The sequence below is a fragment of the Agelaius phoeniceus genome, chromosome 6 (assembly GCF_051311805.1).
Source record: "Agelaius phoeniceus isolate bAgePho1 chromosome 6, bAgePho1.hap1, whole genome shotgun sequence".
Taxonomy (NCBI): Eukaryota; Metazoa; Chordata; class Aves; order Passeriformes; family Icteridae; genus Agelaius; species Agelaius phoeniceus.
Genome location: NC_135270.1, coordinates 8,865,094 through 8,888,557, shown reverse-complemented (window position 1 = coordinate 8,888,557; position 23,464 = coordinate 8,865,094). Strand labels below are relative to the sequence as shown.

The 23,464-nt window shown below is 40.4% G+C and overlaps 1 protein-coding gene across 1 annotated transcript in view; it reads right to left on the bottom strand.

Moving 5' to 3' along the window:
- Positions 1-910: 910 nt before the first annotated feature.
- ANO1 (anoctamin 1) overlaps positions 911-23,464 on the bottom strand; it is a 71,582-nt gene continuing 49,028 nt past the window's right edge. The window contains exons 11-26 of the mRNA XM_054634967.2: positions 23,125-23,259; positions 21,749-21,909; positions 19,047-19,129; positions 16,527-16,598; positions 14,591-14,668; positions 13,335-13,409; positions 11,724-11,925; positions 10,963-11,074; positions 10,739-10,796; positions 10,550-10,650; positions 10,282-10,427; positions 9,017-9,169; positions 7,792-7,844; positions 5,996-6,180; positions 4,285-4,390; positions 911-3,364 (exon numbers count right to left, since the gene is read on the bottom strand). Of these exons, the coding sequence (XP_054490942.2) occupies positions 3,104-3,364; positions 4,285-4,390; positions 5,996-6,180; positions 7,792-7,844; positions 9,017-9,169; positions 10,282-10,427; positions 10,550-10,650; positions 10,739-10,796; positions 10,963-11,074; positions 11,724-11,925; positions 13,335-13,409; positions 14,591-14,668; positions 16,527-16,598; positions 19,047-19,129; positions 21,749-21,909; positions 23,125-23,259 (1,981 nt within the window). The 3' untranslated portion in view covers positions 911-3,103. The remainder of the gene's footprint in view (positions 3,365-4,284; positions 4,391-5,995; positions 6,181-7,791; positions 7,845-9,016; positions 9,170-10,281; positions 10,428-10,549; positions 10,651-10,738; positions 10,797-10,962; positions 11,075-11,723; positions 11,926-13,334; positions 13,410-14,590; positions 14,669-16,526; positions 16,599-19,046; positions 19,130-21,748; positions 21,910-23,124; positions 23,260-23,464) is intronic.

Here is a 23,464-nt window from a genome sequence, read left to right as displayed (position 1 = left end):
CAGCTTTCTACTTGCACAAATGAAATTTGGTTTGCTATCTTTCATAAAATGTGGTCACTGTGAGTCACATCAAGGCATGTACAGGTATTCTTTGATCAGTTCCAGATCCCTGCTTCTCTGATTTAAGTTTCTTTTTTCCCCCCTCTATTCCAGTAAATCCTTTCTAGCACAATCCTGCCTCAAATTTGCTTTTGTTAAAAGCAAACCTTTTTTTTTTTGCATCCCAAATATGAAACAACTTTCAGGAAAAGTACCACAGCCACAGTGCAAGTGGTTTTCTGGAAGGCATTATCTTACATCTAATGAGCTCACATGTACTATTTTGTCTTTAATAACTGACAATCCCACACAGTTACCTGCTAGACTGTGGTTTACCTGCTTCTGGTGTCCATATCCATTCTCTCAGGACACAATTCCCACCTTCTAAACTAAATTTCCTGACTTGGAGCATTAATATTTTCCATCCAGGAAAGGAGGGCTGGTGTGAAGCCTCGTGCTTTGCCTTCTCACACGACAGTTAAATGGGGAAGGGAGGAAAAAACTGCAATCAGCAAGTGAGGTTCTGAGGCCAGCCTTGCTTGGACAGGTCCCTCAGGGCAGTGGGAATGTGACAGCCACAGTGGAGCCATTCTGCAGCCAAAAAACTCCCTTTGTACTCCTGGAGATGGATTTCAGGTGGGATTCACTCGCCTCCACGTGGGTCTCTAAAGCAGCTCAAACACCAGACCTACCTGGGACATTTTTAGGGAGATGTCTGTACACTCAGAGCACAAGGAGGGCTGGGAACAGAACCTGTCCCACAGGAGAAACTCTTGGATATTTAAGTTTATTTCAAATAAGTGTTCAAAGAAAAAGAAAAAAAAAAAAAAACCAAAATAAAACAGATTTAGTATATATTTGCTTTTCTTAAAAAATGATTCCATGAAATAATTTTATAGATATCTGAGTAGTAATACAGATTTTTATATACAAAATTCCATTTCAAACAATTTACTGTACAAAAGAAAGTATAAGCAACTGTTACTATTCCATGATTTCAGCAAATAATGAAAAAATTCAGATAAGTATGTGTTCAGGATATAGTTCCACCATTTACAGGAATGTCAGTATTAAGTTGGGAACACTTTCAGGTCAGTATTTACAGATTAAATCCCCTTCGAGGACGATCCCTAACGTTTCTCCTCAGAATAGGTAGTTTGGCTTTCTCCTGGATCTTTTGGGCTACCAAGGAATGAGAGGAAAAACAGGTTTTCAACAAAATGTGTGGACAGAATTCTGCTTGATTTCTCCCCAGTCCTATTGCAGTCAGTGGGCCTGATCTGGTAAACATTTACTAATCAGGCATTACATTTATGTGGGAATAAATCAGGCAGGATTTGGCCCTACAGCAACACGCTATCATAAGTTACAAATTTTAAAAATAGTGACATTCCTGCAAGTCAAAGTACAACAGAAACAAGAGTTAACAAAATATAAGCCCTTTATTAATAAAAATCTTTGGTTGGATCAGTATTTTAAATAAGCTTCAAGAATATTTGGTTAATACCATTTTCTTTCTTCCACATAATTTCTCTTTTGGTACCTTCTTTGGACAGACTACAGAAAAATATCAAGTTTATCCATACTTTAAAACAAATAAATATATCAAAAGCTCTATATGGCATTCTTTTTAGAGTTCTAGCATTAATCTTTAAATTAGTTTGGCAAAGAAAAAAAAGAAAGAAAAAAAGAAATTACTAACCTCTTGAAAACAGTTTGGTTTTGTAACAAACCATACAGTAGTTAGACTTTAAAGAAATCTTTCCTTTTTATTTTCTTTTTCAATTTTATAATGCAAGTGCCATGGACAAGACAAAGCAATAAAAGAAATTAGATTAATTGCACCAATATTATTTGGAAGTGCAGTTTATCGGTCAACAAAGCGAAACAAAAACATATTATGCTTAAAAAGAGCTGTACTGATGGGCTTTAGCTAGTCATGGTAAGTAAGGATTTCAGACTTATACTTTAGGGAAAAGCTCCTTGTACAAAAGACAGAGGATTTTAAGACAAAAGAAAAGTCCTGTAACTAGCTGAAGGTCTGGTCCTGTAGCCCCAGTGCAGGCAGAGCTTCCACTGAAGACAGCAAGTGGGATGCATTTGGGATTTACTCCTCTGGCACAGCCTCTGGGAAGTGCCAGCCACCAGCAGGAAGTCTGTGGCAAAAGCTGGCTGTGAAACATGGGTGCAAGCACTCCCTTCTCCTGCTCCAGAGGGCTACAGGGAAAAGCCAGGCTGGGCCAGGGATGTGCTGAACCATCGGGGGAAAGGGAATTTCCTCAGCAACTGCAGCGTGCGAGTGCTTGGCAGGGCAGTGAGAGTCACTGGAGCTCTCTGTGTGCTCATTAACTCAGGGCATTTAACAAATGCTCCGTGACCATGGGCCTGCTGGGAGGATCTCTGCAATTGTGCTGCTGCTGCTGCCAAGAAAGCACTGCCCACAATCCCTGTGCTGATGTTTCCAGAGGCAGTGGTGCCCCAGGGAGGGTCTGGGAGCTGCCACAAGTCCCCCCCCACATCTTTGGGACTCCAAAGCTCAGACTCACAAAGCTAAACACAGCCTTGGGAAGCAAGTCAGTCTGGTAGGCTTTATGGAATATGAGGGAATACTGATTTTGCATATCATTTAGCAAGTTACCCCATGGACCTTTGAACCCGGCTTTCCAAAATAGTTCAAATTAGCATTATTATTATAATGACTTCAAATTTACCTTTATTTCATTAGCTAATTGATAGGCTAAGATCAGATTCTCCGAGAATATCTCTAGCAAGATTGTCCTAAGTACCTGCATTTCTTAATGCACGCCAATGTCGACAGGATGAAATACAAAAACTCCCTGCATTACTGCTTGTGCAAAAGGAAAACAAAACAAAACGAAACCCCAACATTGTCAGAAATAGAACGTGGTCCTCCATGTTTGCAAGAAGGGCATTTCTCACAAAGATGGGAGTGAAATGGCAGCACATCCTTCAACATGCACCGGGGTCTCCGTACCGGAGTCCTGCCCTTGGCGCCATGGCTTTTGTCTCTGGAATGCCCCGACAGCCTCAGCTCCCTCCTCTCCTAAACGTCCAGAGGATAGGAATGGCAGGAGGACAAGCTCCCACTGCGGCTCCTCGAGAGCCTGGGGCTGTGGTTGTTGCAGTTTTCCCCTTTTCTCTTGTCCTTGTCTTTCCAGGTTTCCAGCATCTGCAGCTTGCCTTGCTCTTCCCTCATGAAGACCTCCACCATGAGAACCTTCTCCTTGTGAATCTGCTGACTAATGTCCTTGGGAATGTCTGGGATAATCCAGTCAACAAATTCACTCATGAACATGACCAAGTTCTGAAAATGAAATTGTGAGAAAGTGTCAGCGGGGCCAAATGAAAGGGTGGCTGTAGGGAAAGGAGAGGGCACTCAGGAAAGAAAAATGAAGAGAGGACAATATTTGAGTTGGACTATGGGACCAAATTCCCCTCAACTGCTTTGTGCATGCTAGAAGTAGAGAAATACATCAGGTATTGATTGACCTCTATGATTTATGTACCAATCCTGACACTGCAGCCACTTAGAAATCCAAAGGAATTTGCAATTGGTGAGTGGCTCATGAGACTGACATCAGGAAGGCAGAAGCAAATACAAGAGGTAAAAATGGTAAAAGTTGGTAAAATACATTCCAATTGAATTTTTCTAATTGAAAAACCTTGATTCAAGGAAGGGGTGATCTTTCCCAAAAAGATAACTTTTAATAAAAAAAACCCAATAAAAATTTTGAAACGAGTTATTCAGATGAGGCAGACTTAAGACATTTGTGTTGCAATAAGTAGCATCACTGTTGTGATTAAATAATGTCTTTTAAGGACAAATTACAAGATTTTGGCTTTGTATTCAGATACAAATTAAACCTGAACTTGGAAAATTTTAAAAATCTCATTTCTTGGCTAGCTCTAAAAATGATTTTGGGTTAAATTTATGCTGCTTCAGTGAAATTGTTGATGTCCTATGGGAGAAATTGATGGAACCTAATTAGTATCAGCCTTGTGCTTTGCTGGTCTCTAAGATCATTAAGTTATTCTGCATCAAACTAGTTCAAGGAATCCCTGGGGATGAATTTTTCCACTGAGGATATACCAGTGACTGGATGGGTGGGACAAAGAGGGTAATGAAGATGGGCAAATTTCTTTGGCTTTTCCATGAAACAATTGAGAAAGAAGATATTTCTTTGGCCCAATAACTTATTTCCAAGTGCCTGCAGTGTCACCTACCTGGAAAACTATCACAAATGCCAATCTTGCTGCTAGGACAGCCCAGAAATCCTTTGAAATGTCATATTTGTTTTCAGACCAGGGGGGTTCTCTATAATCTTTGTACCTGCAAAACAAGACTCAGTAAATCAGGGGTGCAATTCAGAAATGTTGGCACCTGAAGGAGTTATTAACAAACAGCCAAACAATAAATAGAACTGTCTAAAAGAAAGTTCACTGTATTAATCTCTCAGAAACAAGACACAGCTGAAACTATCCCATAGCCTTCAAGTTAGCCTTAAAATTAAAGGTTAATTCATCTTAATACCCTCTGATTACTACATATAATATCGATTTTGCATAAGACAGAGTAAACTACACAGCTCAGGTGATTTAAGATAGGTAAAAAGGCAACATATATTTTTCAAACTAATTTTAAAGACAAAAATACTGATCTCAGGTTCATAGAATGTGTTTAACACGTGATTAGCAAAAGGTTGAAACGAAATTTTGTCAGGTGGAGAGAAGAGAATTTTTCCTTAGTATGGCTTACAGAAAATCTATGTGTTGATAAACAAGACCAAGAAAAGTCATTAAATTCAAAACCACAGCATCCTGTCAATATTTTGAAAGAATTAGGGCTCTGCATTTTCAAATTATTTTAAAATCCTTGGGATAAGGATAGGATTGAAAGAAGACACAGGCTGGAAGTGGAAAGCAAATAAATCTGGCATTTTGCTTTTGGACCATGATGCCAACACTTCCATTCTGTGCTGAAGCATGTTTGCCAGCCTTGCTTAACCTCTGCCCAGAGAGAAGCAGGAGGAAACCAGGAGAAAATAAAAGCGAGCAAAACTACTGCAAATGCAGTTTGGTTGGTTTTGCTTTCATCTCTGAGTGAATTTTCTGTTTAGAGGTCATTTCACCATATTAACTTGCACTATTCAAGTGCATAAAGAATATAATACAAAATAATATAATTCAAAGGCAAGGTTTTTTATTTGGTCAGTTAGTGTGATTTTTTTAGTATGCATGTATCAAAGTCATCTTTGTTTCTTTCTCCCCTGGAATATCTCTTCCTTCCTTACTCTTCTCTCCCCCTTCCTCCCTCTGTTGTCCCCTTTTCAGCTTTGATGGTCTAAGTGCTTTCACTGTCAGAACTGTCAATTCTAAGAATATATTAGCTGAAATAGGTAACCACAATTTTCCTTTAAACATGAGAAGAATAGATATGAATTGTCACAGGCATGCAAATTCCTCCTGTGTGATGACACTATAAATAAGTCCTAAGTTCCAGATAAGGATGCTACTGCTCTCTCATCAGGAATTGGGAATTGGACAAAAAAAGAGGTCATGGTTCATTATATCATGACATGACATCAGAGTGACAAAATTTTCTTCCCTCAAAGCACCATTGTGCTGTTTATCATTATTTGTCTCCTTTCCTGGAAAAGGGAATCCATAATAAAAAAAATCTTTGCATGGACAAGCACTGAATTTAACTAACAATGATCTCCATTTCCCAAAATAAGCAGTAAATCATATTCAGGTCTGTGATTACTTTATATGTAAGCAAGATGTTCAAGGCAATGGATCCATCTGATATAAAAGGCTAGCAAGGTGCTCAAAGGGTACTGAAAAGACAAAGAATCTGCCCCAGGAATGTAAGAATTTGCCACGTTCTTTGCCAGCTGTGAAAACACTTGGCATTAGCGATCATTCAAGAGAGTACCTGCATATCTGAACCTCGTAGCCAAGATCCAGGGGGTCGTTGGGAGCTGTTCCTGCTTGGAAATCGCTGACATTAAAAGAGGATAGTGTATGGTTGACGAAGCCATGCATGGTGCCATTCTCACTGTACATGTACAGGTACACGAGGCGTGGAATGAAGTCGGATGTGAATGAGATCACAAATGCCTGAGCCACAAGAGTAGAGAGTGAGCGCGGTACCCAGGCAGAGCTTCACTTCATCACATCCTCAACCATGACTTGCCCAAACTACTCACACCACACTCAGGGGAGCCTGAGGGCCCTGAGAGTGGAGCATTGCCTGCACCAGCAAGGGATTGTTCACTGCACCAGCAAGGGATTGTTCACTGCCCGCTCTCCTGAGGTGCGGCGCATTCCCTGGAGCAGTGCCACGCCAGCTGAGGTGTCTGCATGGGTGACAACCTGGGCCCCCAAAAAAGGAGCAGCTGCACTTCCCAGCACCAGGGGAGAGCTACCACAGCTCTGCTTCCCTGTGTCCCCATCACAGCTTCTCCCTGTTGCCTTGGACAAGGTCCAATTGATTGATATCCAGCTGCTTTTCCGTCCTGCAAACAACCCACGGTGATTCAACTCTTCAAAGTCTCATTGCATTGCAAAAAAATGTTAATTGTGTGTGGTTCTTAACTTCATCAGGCTAAAAGGATGAGGAGACTAAGCCCAGTTTTATTTTTTTGGTCACAAAAGTTGCATTTCATGCAGTTATTTAAAATTTTCTGAAAATATCGTGGGGAAAAGGCACGACAGTCAAGTGGGCTGAGTTCCTCATGACTTTAGCCTTCCTCATTTATCATCATTATGAAACATTGCCACTGGCATAAATCTCATGTACATGTGGAACAAACAGTACAAAATGTTTTACTTATTTTATGGTAAAGAGGAGCTGTACATTGATCAAAGAGGGAAAACTAACACTGGCTATTGACAAGGAAAGACTACACAGAACAAAAGAGAAAAACAGAGAAATTATTTCCAAAGGAAAAGAGGAGAAATGGGAAGGACAAACTAAGGCAGCATACCAAAAGAATGGGCTTGCCATAGCACAACAGAACCCTGGGGACAAAATGAAGGAATTTCAAGTCTGGATAATGAAAAAAAACCCTAAGGGAGTCCATAGCCATGTGGCCATAAGCCCTACAGAGCCCCTGCTTTGCTGCACTGCAAACATGTTGAATTTCAGCCGGCCTTTGTTTTCATCTTTCCCTCAGCTGAGGTGCAAGGAGGATGACCATTGTGGATGTCTATTCATATAGAATAGTGCAGAAGTACATGCATTAATATATTAAGACCTGCTACATTTTTGTGAAATGTTGAAATAAACTTTTTTTACAGGATTTTCCAAGCTCTCTGAGTGGGGGCAATACAGCTTGAGGGCAGATTTTTGATGGAGGGATTCTGCACTCTGAGGAGCTGAACTGGTTCTCACCTTACCCAAAATAGCATTGAAATGAAAAAATACATCTTATGCTACTGATAGTATTTCAAAAGAGTAAAAGTAAGCAGCTGTGGTAGTATTTGTTTGAAGGACAGAACTGTTTTACAAAAACATTCGGTAAAAAGCAGCAGTGACAGCTTATATTATTGCTACTGCCATCACAGCTTGAAAATAAACACAGCAACTCATCCTCAAATATTTCCAAAAATTTCTCAATCATATACTTTCACTTGATTGAAGGGATTTTGTACTGAAATAAAACTAATGGAGCAGAATGGAAAAGCCAGCCTATTGAATTCAAATTTAATTCATGCTGCTTTACTTACATTTATGATGACAGCAAGCTTTCCAATACCTCTGAGGATATTATACCAGATTCCTGAGGAAGGAGACAAACATGTAAATGCTGTTCTAGTCCTTAAAATGAGATAAATTACATCTGCAGTTAACAGAGTTAGGAGTATGTATGATTGTGCTGAGCTAGTTATATTTTAAATAGAAAAAGAACAAATTATAAAAAATTAATTTAATGGCTTGTAAACAAAAGGAGCCCAACTATGTTTTGGCACCTTTTTTTTTACAGGTTTTGAAGAATGGAATGGAACTGCAATGAATTGCGATTAACACATTCTCAGAAACAAATAGAAAAAAAATAATCAAACCCCCACCACAATCAAAAAAGTCAACATCACTCTCCCAATCAATTCCACCAGCAATCTGAACCTGCAGCATCAAATCAGGGAGCCACAACAAAACACCCCCAAAGCAAAGTCATGGCAAAACATGATGTGTCCTTCAAGTCTAGGATGATCCTAGGCACAAGGATGAGCCCAAGGAAAAACTCTGCCTGTAGTGCAGTAGAATGAACTTAGAGTTTAATAACAGATACACTTCTGCTCTTGCTGCTTGGCTCTGTAACAAGGACAGTTATTTTATTTCTACTTTTATTTTTATTTTAATGAGCTTTTGATTCATAAGTAAGCAGCATTTGGGAGAAGCAGCTCCCTCATTACAAACACCCACAGGTGTGAGCCTCCTGTAAGGGCAGGACTGGGCTCTTGTCCCCACACACCACAGAGCCCAGCTCCAGCTCCATCCACTGCAGTTCACACCCTTCCCACCTTCCTGCTAAGAAGGGACAAAGGGATCCATCTACCCACAGGCTTTTGAGTCTCCTCTCATTCCCAAGGGTATTTCTGAGGCCAGTGCAGAGCTGTTAAATGCGGAAATTTTTGCTTCTGCACGACAACTGCACTGCCAGGAAGGGCTGTTGATGTCAGAACCGTGTGAGATATTTTGCTATTGATAATTTTTGATTTAAAAAGTGGCAATATTTACTTAATGAAATATTCATCTGAATTTAAAGTTTTGGTCTTCCTATTTTAAAGGTAAAGCCTCAATAAATTATGACAATTCACAGGTAAGCCACAGCTGAATGTTTTGACTTTTCCTATAAATATCTCCCTGTTATTGAAACTAGCTCAGCATAACAATATCCTGCCATCAATCCAGGAATAAACAAACAGGGATACAATAACAATATCCACTTACCTATATCCTTTGCTCTCACTGCTACCGGTCTCCTCAGCTCAGTAACAAATTTTTTGGCATCCAGACGGATTTCAATGATGTTGTTCAATAAAGCAAACAAAGGTGCCAGTGGGAAGGAGGCAACAAACAAAGTTACAAACCCAAACTGGATAACTGGAAAGAAAAAGAAAACATTTCAGTGTCTGTTATTATTTACCAAATGCACCCATCACCACATCGGTGCCAGCCCCTAAATTCTGATGAGGTGATGACTTCTGGGAGATTCAATCCCATTTTCTGTGCCAGCCACAGTTTGCATGATGGCTGCTCTATTTGGGTATGGAAGGGCCACTTGTCACCTTGTAAAAGGCAAGGCAATAGTAACCAGAAGGATGGGGAAGCTCCTAAAACAATTTTTCCGTGGGCAAATCTGGCACAGGGTCACCTGAAGGAGTGGGATTATGGAAGTGACCTAAACTTGCCATGTTCTACCTGGCAGGTTTTTGGCCTTCACTGGAAGCTTTGGAAAGGACATGGCTGATTCCTGCCTCTGCCAGGAATAACTTGCTTCCTATAACCTGGGATCATATTTGCTTTTTGTATGGATGTCATGCTCATCCTGGTACTGCCAGTGCCCATCTTTCTCCTGTTACTTTCAAATGCTGATCTCAGTAACAGCATCTTTTCTTATTTTTAGGAACTGGCAGCATGGCCATTCAGTTTGTCCCACTGAATTCCCATCTGCTTCAAGGACTCTGAACATCAAGGTCACCAGATATTCTAATTTCTCTCACTCAACATAAGATACTACTTGAAAAAAAAATTCTATGCGATCTGTCAAGTACAACCAGGTCTACAGGCATGCACTGCTCTCAGAAGATTTAGCTCAGATATCAGATAAAAGACTCTGGTGTAGAAATAATCAAATCTGAACTAACTTATTTCCAGTGAAGGGTTCAACTGATGGTAAAATATGCCTCACAATCTCAAGTAGATGCCACTTAATAATTTGCATTTGAAACTTGACAGTGATGTGTTACATGGCTTGAAAGAAAATATCTAAAATATCATTCTAAAGTAAGGGCTTGCAAACAGCAGAGAGCACAATTCAGCCCTCCAGGAGCCAGGGGTGGCTGAAACATGCTCCAGTCCAAGACTGCACATGTTAATAATTCAGTTACCTCATATCCACTGTCTGCTGAATGTACAGTTCAAAAAGCTCAGCTCTCCATCCCAATTAGTCACAATAATTACTGTTTAAAATGCCTTCTTTCCACCTCACTCACTCATTTCCATGTACTCAGGGGTGAGTCCAGCAAAAGGCTCGAGGTTATAGTCCACTTCATAGCGCTGCTTTTTCTTCATGTGCTCTTCATGGTCTAGAGAACGCCGACGCTTCAATTTCAGGTATCGTATAAACTTCTTCATTTTTCTGAGGGAAATGGAGACAATTTGCTGAGCACTCCATTCTGCTCACTCAGTGCTCATTTCTCAGTTGTTTTGCATTGCCAGGCACAATAATTAAAATAAGAAAGCACAGAAGTTGCTACTTACGGGATGCCAATCTCAAACAAATTGTTCTGGATCAGCTGCTTGCCCAACATGATAATACTGAGTTGGATACACAACTCCATTAGGCAACCTCCTGGGGCACACTGGGGTGAACAGAAGAAAGGTCAGTCAGAACATCTCCTCTACCCCATCCATCCAATAAGATCCCAAACAGGATAGAAATTCAATTACCTCTTCCATTCGGAAGGAATGGAAAATGTAGACGTAGTCTCCTGGACGTCCAACAAATCTAGGGCACAATGAGTTAAAAACATCAGACAGATTTTATACTTTCAGTATTTGATTCCTAAAGTAATTTATGTCATACTCCATGCCTCTGAGTGGGACCACCTAATGCTTAGTCCTGAAAAGGCCTCCAAGAAGCTGAAACCCTGAACAGCCCCTCCATCACTCACCGGCCTTTGAAGAAAGCCACGTAGAAAATGGGGGTGTAGGCGTTGACAAACTTCAGCAGGAAAGCCTTGAAAATCAGCCGCTCCTCGAAGTTCTTGTCGGTCTTTGGTACCTCTGGAAACAATGGGACATGGATGAGAAACGTTAAGGAATTATCCTACCTGGAAACATTTCAAGATCTTATAAATGTGGGTTTTGGAGAACATCATCACATCATTTGTTTAACATCATTTATTTAAAAGCAGCTGCTCCTCGAAGCTCTTGTCAGTCTTTGGTACCTCTGGAACCAATGGGACACGGATGAGAAACGTTAAGGAATTATCCTACCTGGAAACATTTCAAGATCCTATAAATGTGGGTTTTGGAGAACATCATCACATCATTTGTTTAAAAGCCACCTTTTAAACAAAGGGATAGATATGTATAGTGCTATATATATATATATATATAAAAGCAGTATGGCTGCACTGAGGTCAGTGGTCAGTCTGCTGAGGATCCCAGTCAGACACATTACAATGGCAATTCCAATTTAGTTCCACACCTGCCTGACCTTCACGACAATCATTTGTAGGTGCGCAAAAACTTGACCTGGAAAGATTTCTGGACCTTTGGTTACTAACAATTTCTTGGAAATAATAATAATAATAATAAAAAAAGAAGTTCCACAGTGGAATTTTAGGCACAAATGTGCCTAATCATGAGGCCCAGTGATCTGGGTGCTCAGATTTGACTCCCTGGTGGTGAGCTGAGGGCTCCAACGCACCGATCTGTGTGAGCCACCTGGCGATGCAGCCGTACACCTCGTCCAGGATGATGATGACCACCAGGTTGATGATGACGGCGGTGGCGGTGACGGTGACGCGGACGCTGGAGCGCCCCGAGGGTGTGGAGCTGATGGCCAGGGCGGCGGCCGTGGAGATCCTGTAGATGATCACCCCGAACACGATGGCGAACGTCAGCCCAACCTGCCAGGAAGAACCGCCCAAAACCTTACCAAAGGTTTGCCTTCCAACGCTTTGTTTGGGATTTAGAAATAACCTTAAAAATGGGACCTCTGGGCCACACCCCAAGTCCACCCAATACTGCATTAAGGCCTTGATGAACTGTGGGAAAGGAGCCCCCTTTTCTACCTGAAAATCACAGGAAAAAGAATGGCACTGTGATGCCACAATAGTAGGCAAAAGGTTTCTTTTTTTAAAGGCACCTAAATGTAAACTCCATGTTTAGCAGCATTAAAAATACTACCTATTAGAATTAATAAATTCTAAAATACTATATATTACTAATGAATATAAGTAATAATTGTAATTAATATAAATACTAATATGAAAAGCATTAGGGCTTTCAACCTGCATATACACATGGTGTTTCCTTTGTGATAAACAAAAAAAAATTTGTTTAATTGAAACAAATACTCCAAATTTGAAACAAATACTCCATTTGAAACAATGGAGTATTTCAGCTTTACTCTACACACCAGCCTTCAAATCCCTTAGACAGGTTAACTGCGCTCTCATAATCACAAACTGATATTAAATCTGATTAAATCAACACACTTCCTGGCACAGTAAAATCTCTCTCAATTTTTCATTGCTTAAATAAAGGAATGATTTTAAAACATGATTCTCAAAAGGTACTGGATTCTTCAGCTGAGCATATGAGATTTGTTGCATTTCTGTTCTCTGAAAATAGAAATATTTAAAAAATTCAACCCTAAACCAAAATCCCTACACCAAAAAACCAAAATAATTGACTTAGTCTGGGAAATTCTACCTTTGGAAAGGGTTTAAGCTTTTTTCACTATATCTGCCAATCTGCTCCATGACTTGAATTATTATTGTTTCTCTCAACATTTGTTTTAAATGCTGATGCTTTATCAGCAAATGGAAGAAGGCTGTTCTCATCATTATTTTACCTTTTCCTTGAATTAAGTGCTCTGTTTGCAATTCTGTTAGATGGTATAGCTCCAAATTTGACTGATTTATTAAAAATCATTGCAATTATGATTGCAGCTGGCAACATCAGTTATTTCCTAAAGTTTGATTATAAAAGTGATGTTGGTATCTACTTTCTGAGAGGGCTCTCTGTACTTTTTAGGCTTCATCCCATCAATGGTGTGGGAATTTCCATTTCTGTGTCCTCACTTTCCCCTCCCCTAGTTTAGTATTCTTTTGTCTTTATTGAAAAAAGACAGCAAAACAGAAATTCAAGCTCTTGCAAAGATTTCAGATCATAAGCCAATAAAATGCTTCAATTTTTCCACTGGAAAAAAACCCATTTTGAACTACATCCATCTGATAAAGTTTCCTATCACTTCTCTTCCATACAATGGTTCAGTAACAAAAAATTTAAAGCTTTGCCAGGTGATGCTTACCATGAAGATGATGCCAACAAAATTGGTTAAATAGGCTGGAAAACGGTCCTTCCATGTCAGCTTCTCTTTATCCGTCTAAATTGTTTTTTGGTGGGGAAAAGAAAAAAGGCACATTTGATAAAGAAGGAGAGTGCCATTCTGCTCATGTGATGAAAACAGAGAGGGGGAAGAAAAGGCTGGCAAAACCACAACCAGTTAGAAGATGCAGACACAGTGTTTACAGTCACAATTCCACACAGGCAAATTGTTTACTCCGTATCCAGGTTCAGACTGGTTAAGGGCCTGTGCTGGGAGTATAAATAAACCAGATTTTTCTGTGTACTTTTTGAAGGAAACATGCAAACAGGTTGTCATAAACCATGAAGTAAGGTCTCTCTTGCTGTTAAATATTTTCTTTTGCTTTCCCTACAAAAATCCCCCCCCCTTCCTCTCCCCTTCCACAGTTAATATTTGCAGCTCTGCTGTTGCACCACTGGCTCTACTGAAATACAGATTTAAGTATTGAATTAATTCATGCTACAGAGTAGCTCCAAGGTGAACACTCAGTTGACAGGGAAGATTAAGTTTTGGTGTGTGGCAAGAGTTAAAATTCATTTGAAAGGAGTGATTTTTAATTTTACCTGGCTATTCCTATGGTATTCAATTGACTACAGTAATAGGAATTATAGAAGGGGGGCTGGAATGAGGTGATCTTTAAGGTCCTTTCCAACCCAAACCATTTTGTTATTTTCTATATAACAACTCTGTATATTCTCTGAATTCCCTAAAACCAGTCAATCAGCCACTGCCTGAATTTTGGCTACAAAACATTCATTTAGAAGAGCTTTGCTCCTTTGGAATCCTTCACAAACTTGGATGCCCGGAATTGTTTTGAAACACAGAAAATCAACAGCAAAAGGAACATCTCAGAAGATGATGCACACGTTGTAATGCACATAAAAATATTGCTCAAATTCTATTTTTATGACATGCACATTGTCTCAGGGAAGTGCAAGCAGCTCTTTCAGCACATGGCCCATGCTCCTCTGCAAAACATAACATCCAGGATGGGAAATCTAAGATTAGCCATGCAGTGCCATTCCCAACTCGTGGAGCAGTGTCCCAAAAAATGCTGAAGGAATGAGGCAAGGAAGGGGAAGAAACCCAGAACTGAATGTGAATATTAAACAAAGGTTCAACAGCCAAAACTAAATTGATTTGTGTCTTCCATAATTACTCATAATTTGAGTTTCTTCATAAGTTTGTATAAAAAGAACCAATTTCACCCCAGCCATGACTTTCTTAACTCTTTGTCTCCATTTGTTTGCTGTCTCTTCTGGAAAATATCGGTGCTTCTGATGGGCAGTCAAAGGAAACAGAAAAGGGTTGGGAAATATGGCACTACAAAGCACTGCTCAATTAATTCCAGTAATTAATTCCATATTCTCTACTGACACAGCACTTTAGCACAAGTGAATGCTCTGTTAGCTTGGTTAAAGCTTTGTGTTTCAGCTTTAAGTTAATAAGATATAACAGCAAAAGATAAATGCTTGCCCCAAATCCTAGGGAACATCAGGCAATCCTGCAAATGATATTCCCTTTTTAATATAGGATTGTGCTCTGCTTTCAATTTTATGAGGTGTAAAAAATGTGCAGATTTTTTTTTCCTTTAATTTTTGTTTTTTTAAAATTAGATTCTTTTTGAAAAAGCTATAAGCAATTTTGGTTTAGCTTTAGATATTTTTTCTTTAAGAAGGTTTCCAAGTGTTACAACTGTTGAATTTGAACTTTAACACGCTAGATCCCAATGAAAGATAGCCACCAAGTCTTTCAGAAAAAACCTCTTTTTCTCACGTTTCCCAAATTAGTAACATCCAAATTGAACACAGCCCAAAAACTTATAAATAGTCTGGTTAAAAAAAAAAAAAAATCCTTTCTTAATTGCTCAACTTTCATTCTCCAATATTAGAGAGCCACCATTCGTTAGTTGTCTAATTAGTCTTCCACATTTAAGACACGAATTCTGATTATACTCAAAAGTAGAGCAAGTTACAGGTTTTTAGTGGAATACAGTAAAGTCTGTATCCAAAATCCTTTACCCAGCCTATCATAGTGCAGCAACCCAAACTGTTTTTCTTCTGCAAGGGATTTAAAAAGGGATTTGATTTGCTTATGGCCCTGAACCACTTACATACAGCATTCTGTAGATTATTGGGAACACACCATCAGCAGCTCTGTAGCATCTGTTAAGAGTGGCCCAGTGGTACTCAGGTATAAATTTACTTTAACATCCATCTTTATGTGCTCCCCTAAAGAGTGTAAATGTTATTGCAGTTGTATTTTCACAGGGTTGTCATAAAATCCCAATTTAGGGAATGGTTCCATGTTGTGGTGCCACTGGCAAGAGACGCAAGAGAGGAAATTCTGCCAAATTTTATGTTGGAGTTTTTACTTTTCTCAATAAAACCACGGTGCACAAATGGCTCACTCCTTGCACTGAAGGGGGAATAACCTCAGGTAGGATGGGGGCATCAGTGTGCAGGGGAGAAAAGGAGCTTTCCCAAGTAGTTCTGCTGCTGACAGGAAAGGAATTCCAGCTCCAGTGAAAGGGCAGGGAAGCTGCTTGCAGGGATTGCACCATCTCTTGGCAAGAGGCAGGTGCTCCTGGGGTGACAGGCAGCACCTTTCTCACAGTGACGTAAAGAGCAAGTTCAGAGCATAAGTGAGCACTGCCTCGTTCAGTGGGATAAAAGGGGAAGCTGTGGTTTTAAAAGGCAGAAAGTTATTGCCAAAGCTGGAATTTGGCGTGGAAATTGGAGTTAGTACTCTTCATTAATATTTTTATTTGCAGAGAAAGTCCAGCAAGACAGAGAACTTCTTCTGAGAGGCTTTAGGTACTTTTACTGCACAGAACAAGATGGTTTGTTACAGTTTTCTCAAACTTGATTTAGTAGTGTTAGAGGAACACCTCTTTGATGAGGCTCTGTTAGTCTCTCTGAGCCATACTCCTGAATCTAATTAGTAAAGTCATTTCTAGATTTAATCAGGTCTTGTGCCTGGCAGACCCCGAGCAAATCATGTGTGGAAGAAGACACCTGGAACTTAAACACCGTGAGCATTGACTACTTTTTACCTATTTATTAGTCTTAGGTCACTGCCTGCTGTAACAACCTTCTTTTTCATAAGTGAAGCAAATGAATATTTTTACCATACCTCTTTATGTTTGTGTTCTTTTCTCAATGATTTTTCTAAAACTTTTGCTTCATATTCTGCTCTTGGATGGTCCTGTGAAAGAAGTCATATTTAGTAAAAAAAAGCAAGATTACTTATTTTCTCTATCAGCTACAGATGAACTCTCTGCAGGTTGGTTTCCTGATGATTTCTGAGTTTTCTAATTGAGTTCCAATTCACTTGGTATGTCATTCATGTCAATGATAGTTGACTATAATTAAAAAAATGTTAAGTCTGTGAATACAGGAGCAGCTGCAGAACGATTTGGACAGCAATGTGCAGTGCTGTGTACATGACATTTAATAGATGAGATATGCAGCACAACCTGCAGAGAGCACAGCTCATGATGCTTGGATTTTAGCTACCTCTATTTTTGAAAAAAGTTAAATGTCATTAACTAATTTCAGTGATCCTAAGTTCATGAGAGCATTAATTTTCTGCTGTAAGTATGCAAAATACTTGTCTTTGGGATCCCATAAAATGGTCAGTTGGGGTGTTCCCCTAGTTCTGTCTGGGACAGCATCCACAGATTCTCTGTCTGCATTGCAGGAGAAGGTGCAGGAAACACTTGAAAGTAAGAGACGGCCAAAAGACTGAGGAAGATTCATGGGTTCAGAATTCCCGACAATTACGCATTCATAAAAGAGTTTAGAATTCAAAATTATGCATTGGATGGGAAACAGAACGGAGCTGAAAAAAGTCTGAACAAGTGGAGAGGGGAAGGGTGTAAAGGCAAAGCAATCAGTGGGAATTCCAAAGAAAATCTGATGCTTGAAAAAGGAGAAATGGAGATCAAAAGATGGCATTCATCAGTAGACATGGAATAAAAAAGGTAGGAGCGATTTGAAAAAAAAAAAAATGTTTTCCAAACCTTGACTGCCTCCTTCAGGAAACCAGAAAAAAACCACGAAAAACAAGAAAAAACAAAAAAACAAATAAATAAAAATTTGATTACTGAACTGTTCCAGGTCATATTGTATTTATATATTAAAAGTTACATGAAACAAACATAGGTACAGTGGATGGTTAGACACTACTGGAGAAAACCCAGTCTATTAATATTCTATATTAATTAATATTACTGCAAGCATTGTGTGAACCTGGCATCCCTAAAAACACCAGAAAATGAGATACTTTGTGCTTTAGCATTTCACTCAAAACTCAGACTGTTTGACATGATTCTAGCTTAAGTTTCCCCCAGATCAGCAACAGGAGAACCTTGAATCCTGTGAAAAACCCATGGCTGTATTATTTATCAGTGACCAGCAAAACCACAGAATAAAATATATGGAATTGACAGCTGCTGGTTTGGCTGTGCAGAGCTCTGGACTCAGACATGAAGCTGCCATTGAAAAGATACACTTAATCCTCTTCACTTTCATGGATGCTAACAAGTTACCAAAAATAAAGGAGCATTTAGTGTCCAGCAAATAAATCCCTATATTCTCCCTCAGTAAATAGGTATGGACCGGTGTAGAAGCTGCTGGCACAGGGCACCTAAATATATTTTGGAGGAGATAAACATATTAAGGGGAGATAATTCCTACAGAAAGGCTCTGGGGGCGAGGGGAGGGATGGCTGTGCCAGGCTCAGCGAGCTGCAGGGTGTCAAAGCCAGGAAGGGCTGCTGAGGTTTGTGTTTCACGTGAGCAGTATTTGTTGTGTATCTATTTAGGACATCTAGAGACGTGACAAGGGAGGTCATACTTCTTTTAATAACAGCAGCAGGGCAAGGCTGGGGGCTGGGACTGTGCTCTGCTCTGGGAAGGTGTCTCCTTTATTTTTTGTAAAGTGGCAAAATCAAAGCCAAAAAGGTGGGAAGCAGTTTCTCAGCTGACTGAGGATTTTCTCTCCTCTCTTTTTAAAACTTCATTGATTTTGAAAGTCTTTTTTTCATACAGATTTGGGCCTTTTCTCCTTTATGCTCTTCAGCAGATTTAGAATAAACCTGGCCAGAGGTATTACATTTTTTTTAGCTACTGCAAAAAACTCCACCACCTCCACACCGTGTCCCTCCCCATGCCTCAAGCCCACATGTCTGGCAATGCTTTCTGAGGTGTTTTCCAAGTCAGAGCTTGATCCTGCATCGTTAAAGTTAACAGGAATTTTTCAGTGCTTTTTTTACAGCACTGTAACTTTATCAGCTCCAATGCACTCATTTCTGATTTACAGCAGTGTGTGATGAATGAGGTCCTTGGCTCTTGGCACCCTGACTTCAGCCCAGCAGAAGGTCTGAGCTGTATATTCCATGCCTACACTGCTAGGTGTGACCCCACACTTCAAAAAGGAAAAGAGAATTCACATTTTGTGGCTATACAATTATGTTCCCATGGCAACAGGACCGGACTAGTCATGCCTTTGCTACAAAAACCTCAAACGCTTCATGTATAGGGATTTTCCTTCCTCCTGTAGGATGGAACCCTCCCAGGAACATGAGGCAAAGTCTGTAAGGTCAGGGCAACAGCAGGGTGGAAAGCAAAGAGTCAGAACTGAAGGGACAAACCTCCTCCTCTTCAAACCCAGTCAGGTCCCACCTGTAGTTGAGGCGCATCTGTTTTCTCTTCCAGTGCTCCATAAAGGTGGCAGCTGAAACAACAGTTTAACATGTAACACAGATTACCACATAACTTCATTTCTGTTTCCTTTCATTCAACAGTCAGGTCTGGCTGGGAAACACTGGTGTGCCAGGAGCAAATGTTTTATCCAGGTGAGCTGAAAAAAGGGCACTTGTTACATCCACAGCTTCATGTAGGAAGATGCCTGCAATCTTTAAGGGGTCTAAGAAAGCCAGGCAGCCAAACTTATTTAAATATTTGTATGTGTGACTAATTATATTATTGGTCTTCAACTGTGTATTGTTTCATTTGTGAATCCAAAAAACCTGAATCTTATCTGTACAAAATAGGAATGATGCTCAAGGATATCAAGATAAAGCATTTTTATATCATTATAATTACATCCACCTCGTGGTCACAATAGAGTGATTGGCTGTAATCATCACACTCAAACCCAAACAATCTTGTGGAAGTGTGAAAGAGGAAGCCTTTAAGAGTTTTAATCATTAGAAACCCAGCCATTTTCTTTTTGATGGAGAAGGCTCAGAGAAAAAAACCTCGCTAAAACAATTCTCGATTCCCCATGAATGATCCCAGTCTATATCAGTCTATCTGCCCCTGAGACCGAGCGAGTTCTCAGAGGACATATTTAGATGCTGGGAATACACCAGTGTTGTATAATAAATAAGTGATTATGAAAGAGGCAAGTCTACCAAGAAATGGTGTTCCCAGGGGAGCTTCCCACAGTGAGTATTAACAGATGTGCTCAGAAACATTCATATCCAGAAAAAACAGAGGCAGGGAGAGGGTAACAAAGTTGAACAGAGAGGAAAGGACACCCTCTTGACTGGAGCCAGGCTGGGGCCATGACATTCATTCGCCTTCCAAGCGAAACTTTCATGTGGAAAAGCTACAGCTGAGCCCCTTCACAAGCCACAGGCTTCCTGTGAATCAGGGTGGCCAGAGCTGTGTCTTGAGAGGGTCCTTGTCTCAGGGACCCGGCATTGCCTCTCCTCTCCTCACAGTTCTCACGCTGGCTGGGGGCTGCAGCTTCCATTTACAGCCAGAGATATGGAACATGACTGGGATGCTGCTGGAAATCCTCCCGTGGCACTGACTTACAGCAGGGCAAAAGGAAAGGACAGTGTCTGGAATGCTGGCCTGTTCTGGGAGCCCTGGGGGAAGGTGCCAGGCAGCTGCATTCCTGCTCTGCCATGAGCACCTGCATTTTCCTATTTCAACCATACATGAATTTAACATCACTAATTCGAATCTGTGTGGAGAAAGTTCTTAGTTTTCCAGTTGAAAAAGACCTTTTTGAAACAGTGTTTGGTTTATGTGGGATTGTGCCACAATAAAACTGTGTTGACCCCAAGGAGCTTGAGAAGTTTGACATCCCACTTCAAAACCCTCTCAGATTTTGTGCAGGGCCTGGAACCTGGCGTCTGCCAATCTGCCTTGCTTTGCACAAGAGTGTAAAAACTGGATGAAGAGACCCATAGTTGCTTGCTGTGGAAAGGGAGGCAAACTTTTACTTTTTGAACAAGAGGATAACATACCAAGATCCATGTGGGGCTCCCAGTAATGGAAAATGAGGGAGACCAAAGCTGACACTTGACTTTCCTTTGTGGTACCTGATAATAACCTCACAGTGTTGCATCTAAAACAATGTTATCCCAAACACAGATCCTGGCCAAAAATGAAAATTAAATTATGCTGAATTGTACTTTAATCAGTTCAGATGAATGGTAATGTACAAATAGTTCCCTATGTACTGGAAGAGATAAAAACTCAGGGTGCATTATTAGGATGAAATATAATCCAGAATGGGTAATGTTAATTCACAATGAGGTGTACAGGGGGGCTTGTGCTGCTCTCACTGCTGCTGGGAATATGTGGCCATCAAAGCTCCTCTCCCCCAGAGCCCATTCCTGGAGCAAGGAGGTTCCCCATCCCTCTCCCAGCAGGGATGGGACAAGCCCTCCATAACCATTTCTGAAGACATCCTCACAAAGATGTCATGAGAGGGTTCATATTTTGACCCAAGTGCCAGAGACATGCCCAGAAAGGGCTCAAAGCATGCGGGCAGCATCAGGATCAGGAAAAATCCTTCTCCACCACTGTTCCCTCTTCCCAGCCTCCTTGCATGATGTCTGCCTGCTGATAAACCTAATTGCATCTCGGAGCATACTCAGGAATCAATGTTGGTTTGTCCTGAAGACGCTAAAGGCCATTACACTTCCCCCCAGAGCCCTCCCCTCAACCCCAGAGTACATTAATACATTTCTTCTGTAATGTTCTAAAGTGGAAGCTGGCTCTGCAAAGAGATTTTTTTTTTTTTTGGCAAGCTGTGCAATCCCGTTAATGAAATTTTGACATACCACGCAGCAGTTTTATGACAGATGCTTAACAATTTCATTTGCTATTCAGCTTCAGCAACTTTTTGAATTTTAGCCTCCAGTCCAGAATATAAATTTGGGTGTGACAGTTTCATGGGAAAGAAAAAAAAAAAAAAGAAAGAAGAAAAAAAAAAGAGAAATTCTTTTTATCATTTACTGCCTGTGTATAAATATACTGCTTTATCTCCTCTGTTTCTTCCGTTGTATTTTTAATAATTAAAAGCTTAACATCAAGGCATAGATCTCCTTACCCCAGAGAGCCATGAAGACTGAGAAGAAGACAGTTGCAGGGTTATCAAACAGATGACTTGCACGGGCAGTGGCACAAGCAGAGCTCATCTTCCAGTAACTGCATGTTTTGTCACACAGGGGACACATGGTGATGTTGTTTCTCTGGTCACACATCTCCATACTGCAACAAAGGCACAAGAGAAGGGAAAAGCATGGTCAGGATGGGTCCAGCTTTGTGCTCTGGTGATCTTTTCTTCTCTGGACAGCAGCTGCTTCTGTAGGATCATTGGATATGATCCTACACCACTGCAGGGGCTGAAATCCTCATGTAAGGCTGTCTCCCTCCCTCCTTCCTGCCCCAGAGCCATAAGGCTCTATGCTTTCTACTCTAAGATCTTACAGAATAAAATAAATAAAAATATAATAAAACACTCCTGTTTTATCTACAGTGATAGATAAGGTACAAGGGAAGTGCTGAACATCAAGAGACTGGAGTTCAACCAATTTATCTCCTCTGTGCTCCATCTGTGAAATAGCAACAGTGACCCTCCCTTTGACTTTCTTCAACTGTTGGAAGCACTACAAAGCAGTCTTAATGAACAAAAAAAAATTAAATCTATTTTTTGGTACCCATTATCTGCTTTGTTATTCAGGGCTGGTGCTTGTTGTACAAACCATGTAATTTGCATCTCCAGCTGATGATGCATGCAGGGCGAATAATGCAAAATCAGAGGGCTTTAAAAATGTTTTAATACAAAACTTGCTGAAAGATTAAAAGTAGGAGGACATCCAGATTTTGTTGACATGATCACAGTAGCTTATTTGAGAGATGTATATTCTTGATGCATCTCTCTGTCACACAATGCCCTCCTCAGCACTCTGTGCTGGGAAGCACCAAACCCCCTCATTAGCAGAATTTTGCTGGTTTGTTTTAACATAATGATCTGAGTTTGGGAAAAATCCCAACCACCTGAGCAACTGGCCAAGAATTATTTTTAGGACATCAATGCCAACTGCCCAAGTAATAGTAACAATGAATGCTAATGAGATAGAAATGGGCTGCTCTGTGCCCTTGGGAGAGCTCTGTGCCTTACTGGAAGCTGAGATCAGGGGGCTTGTGGAGGTGGATTAATTTGAAGCACAGCTTCCAAAAGATGAAGTGTGAGGATGGAGAGTTTTAGGAGCAAACCATCCTGCTGCAACAGCCACTTGGCACAGATGGGAATGGGGACTGGGGTGAAGGGATGTGGGTGGCACAGGACAAGACCCAACAACAAGAAACCCCAATTTCAACTGTGCTTGGCCTAGATGTTAATGACAAAACATTTCTAAAGCAAGGCAACTTTGAGCTTGAAGTGCCCTCCAACAGCAGAATCTATTTACTCATCCATTTTACCTGGGTATATTCTCATCCACAGTAGCACAGCCATAGAGGAAAACGATAATCCCTACAATTGAAGCTGGAATGAGCATTTGAGTATAAACTCCCAGCCAGGCAAAATATAGCCCGATCTTCTCTCCAAAGTATTTTCTGAAATACATTTAGAAAAAAAGAGAAAGAAATGAGAGAGACATGTTTCCTATTTCTTAAAATATAACGTGGCTAAAATTATGAATCACATCTGGATTAGGCATGGAGAAAGTAAGATGACCTGTGGGAATTTTTTTCTTCTCAGAGGACTCTCTTTCTCATGATGCTTGGAGTCCATCCAGAGATACTGGCACCCTGAAAACAA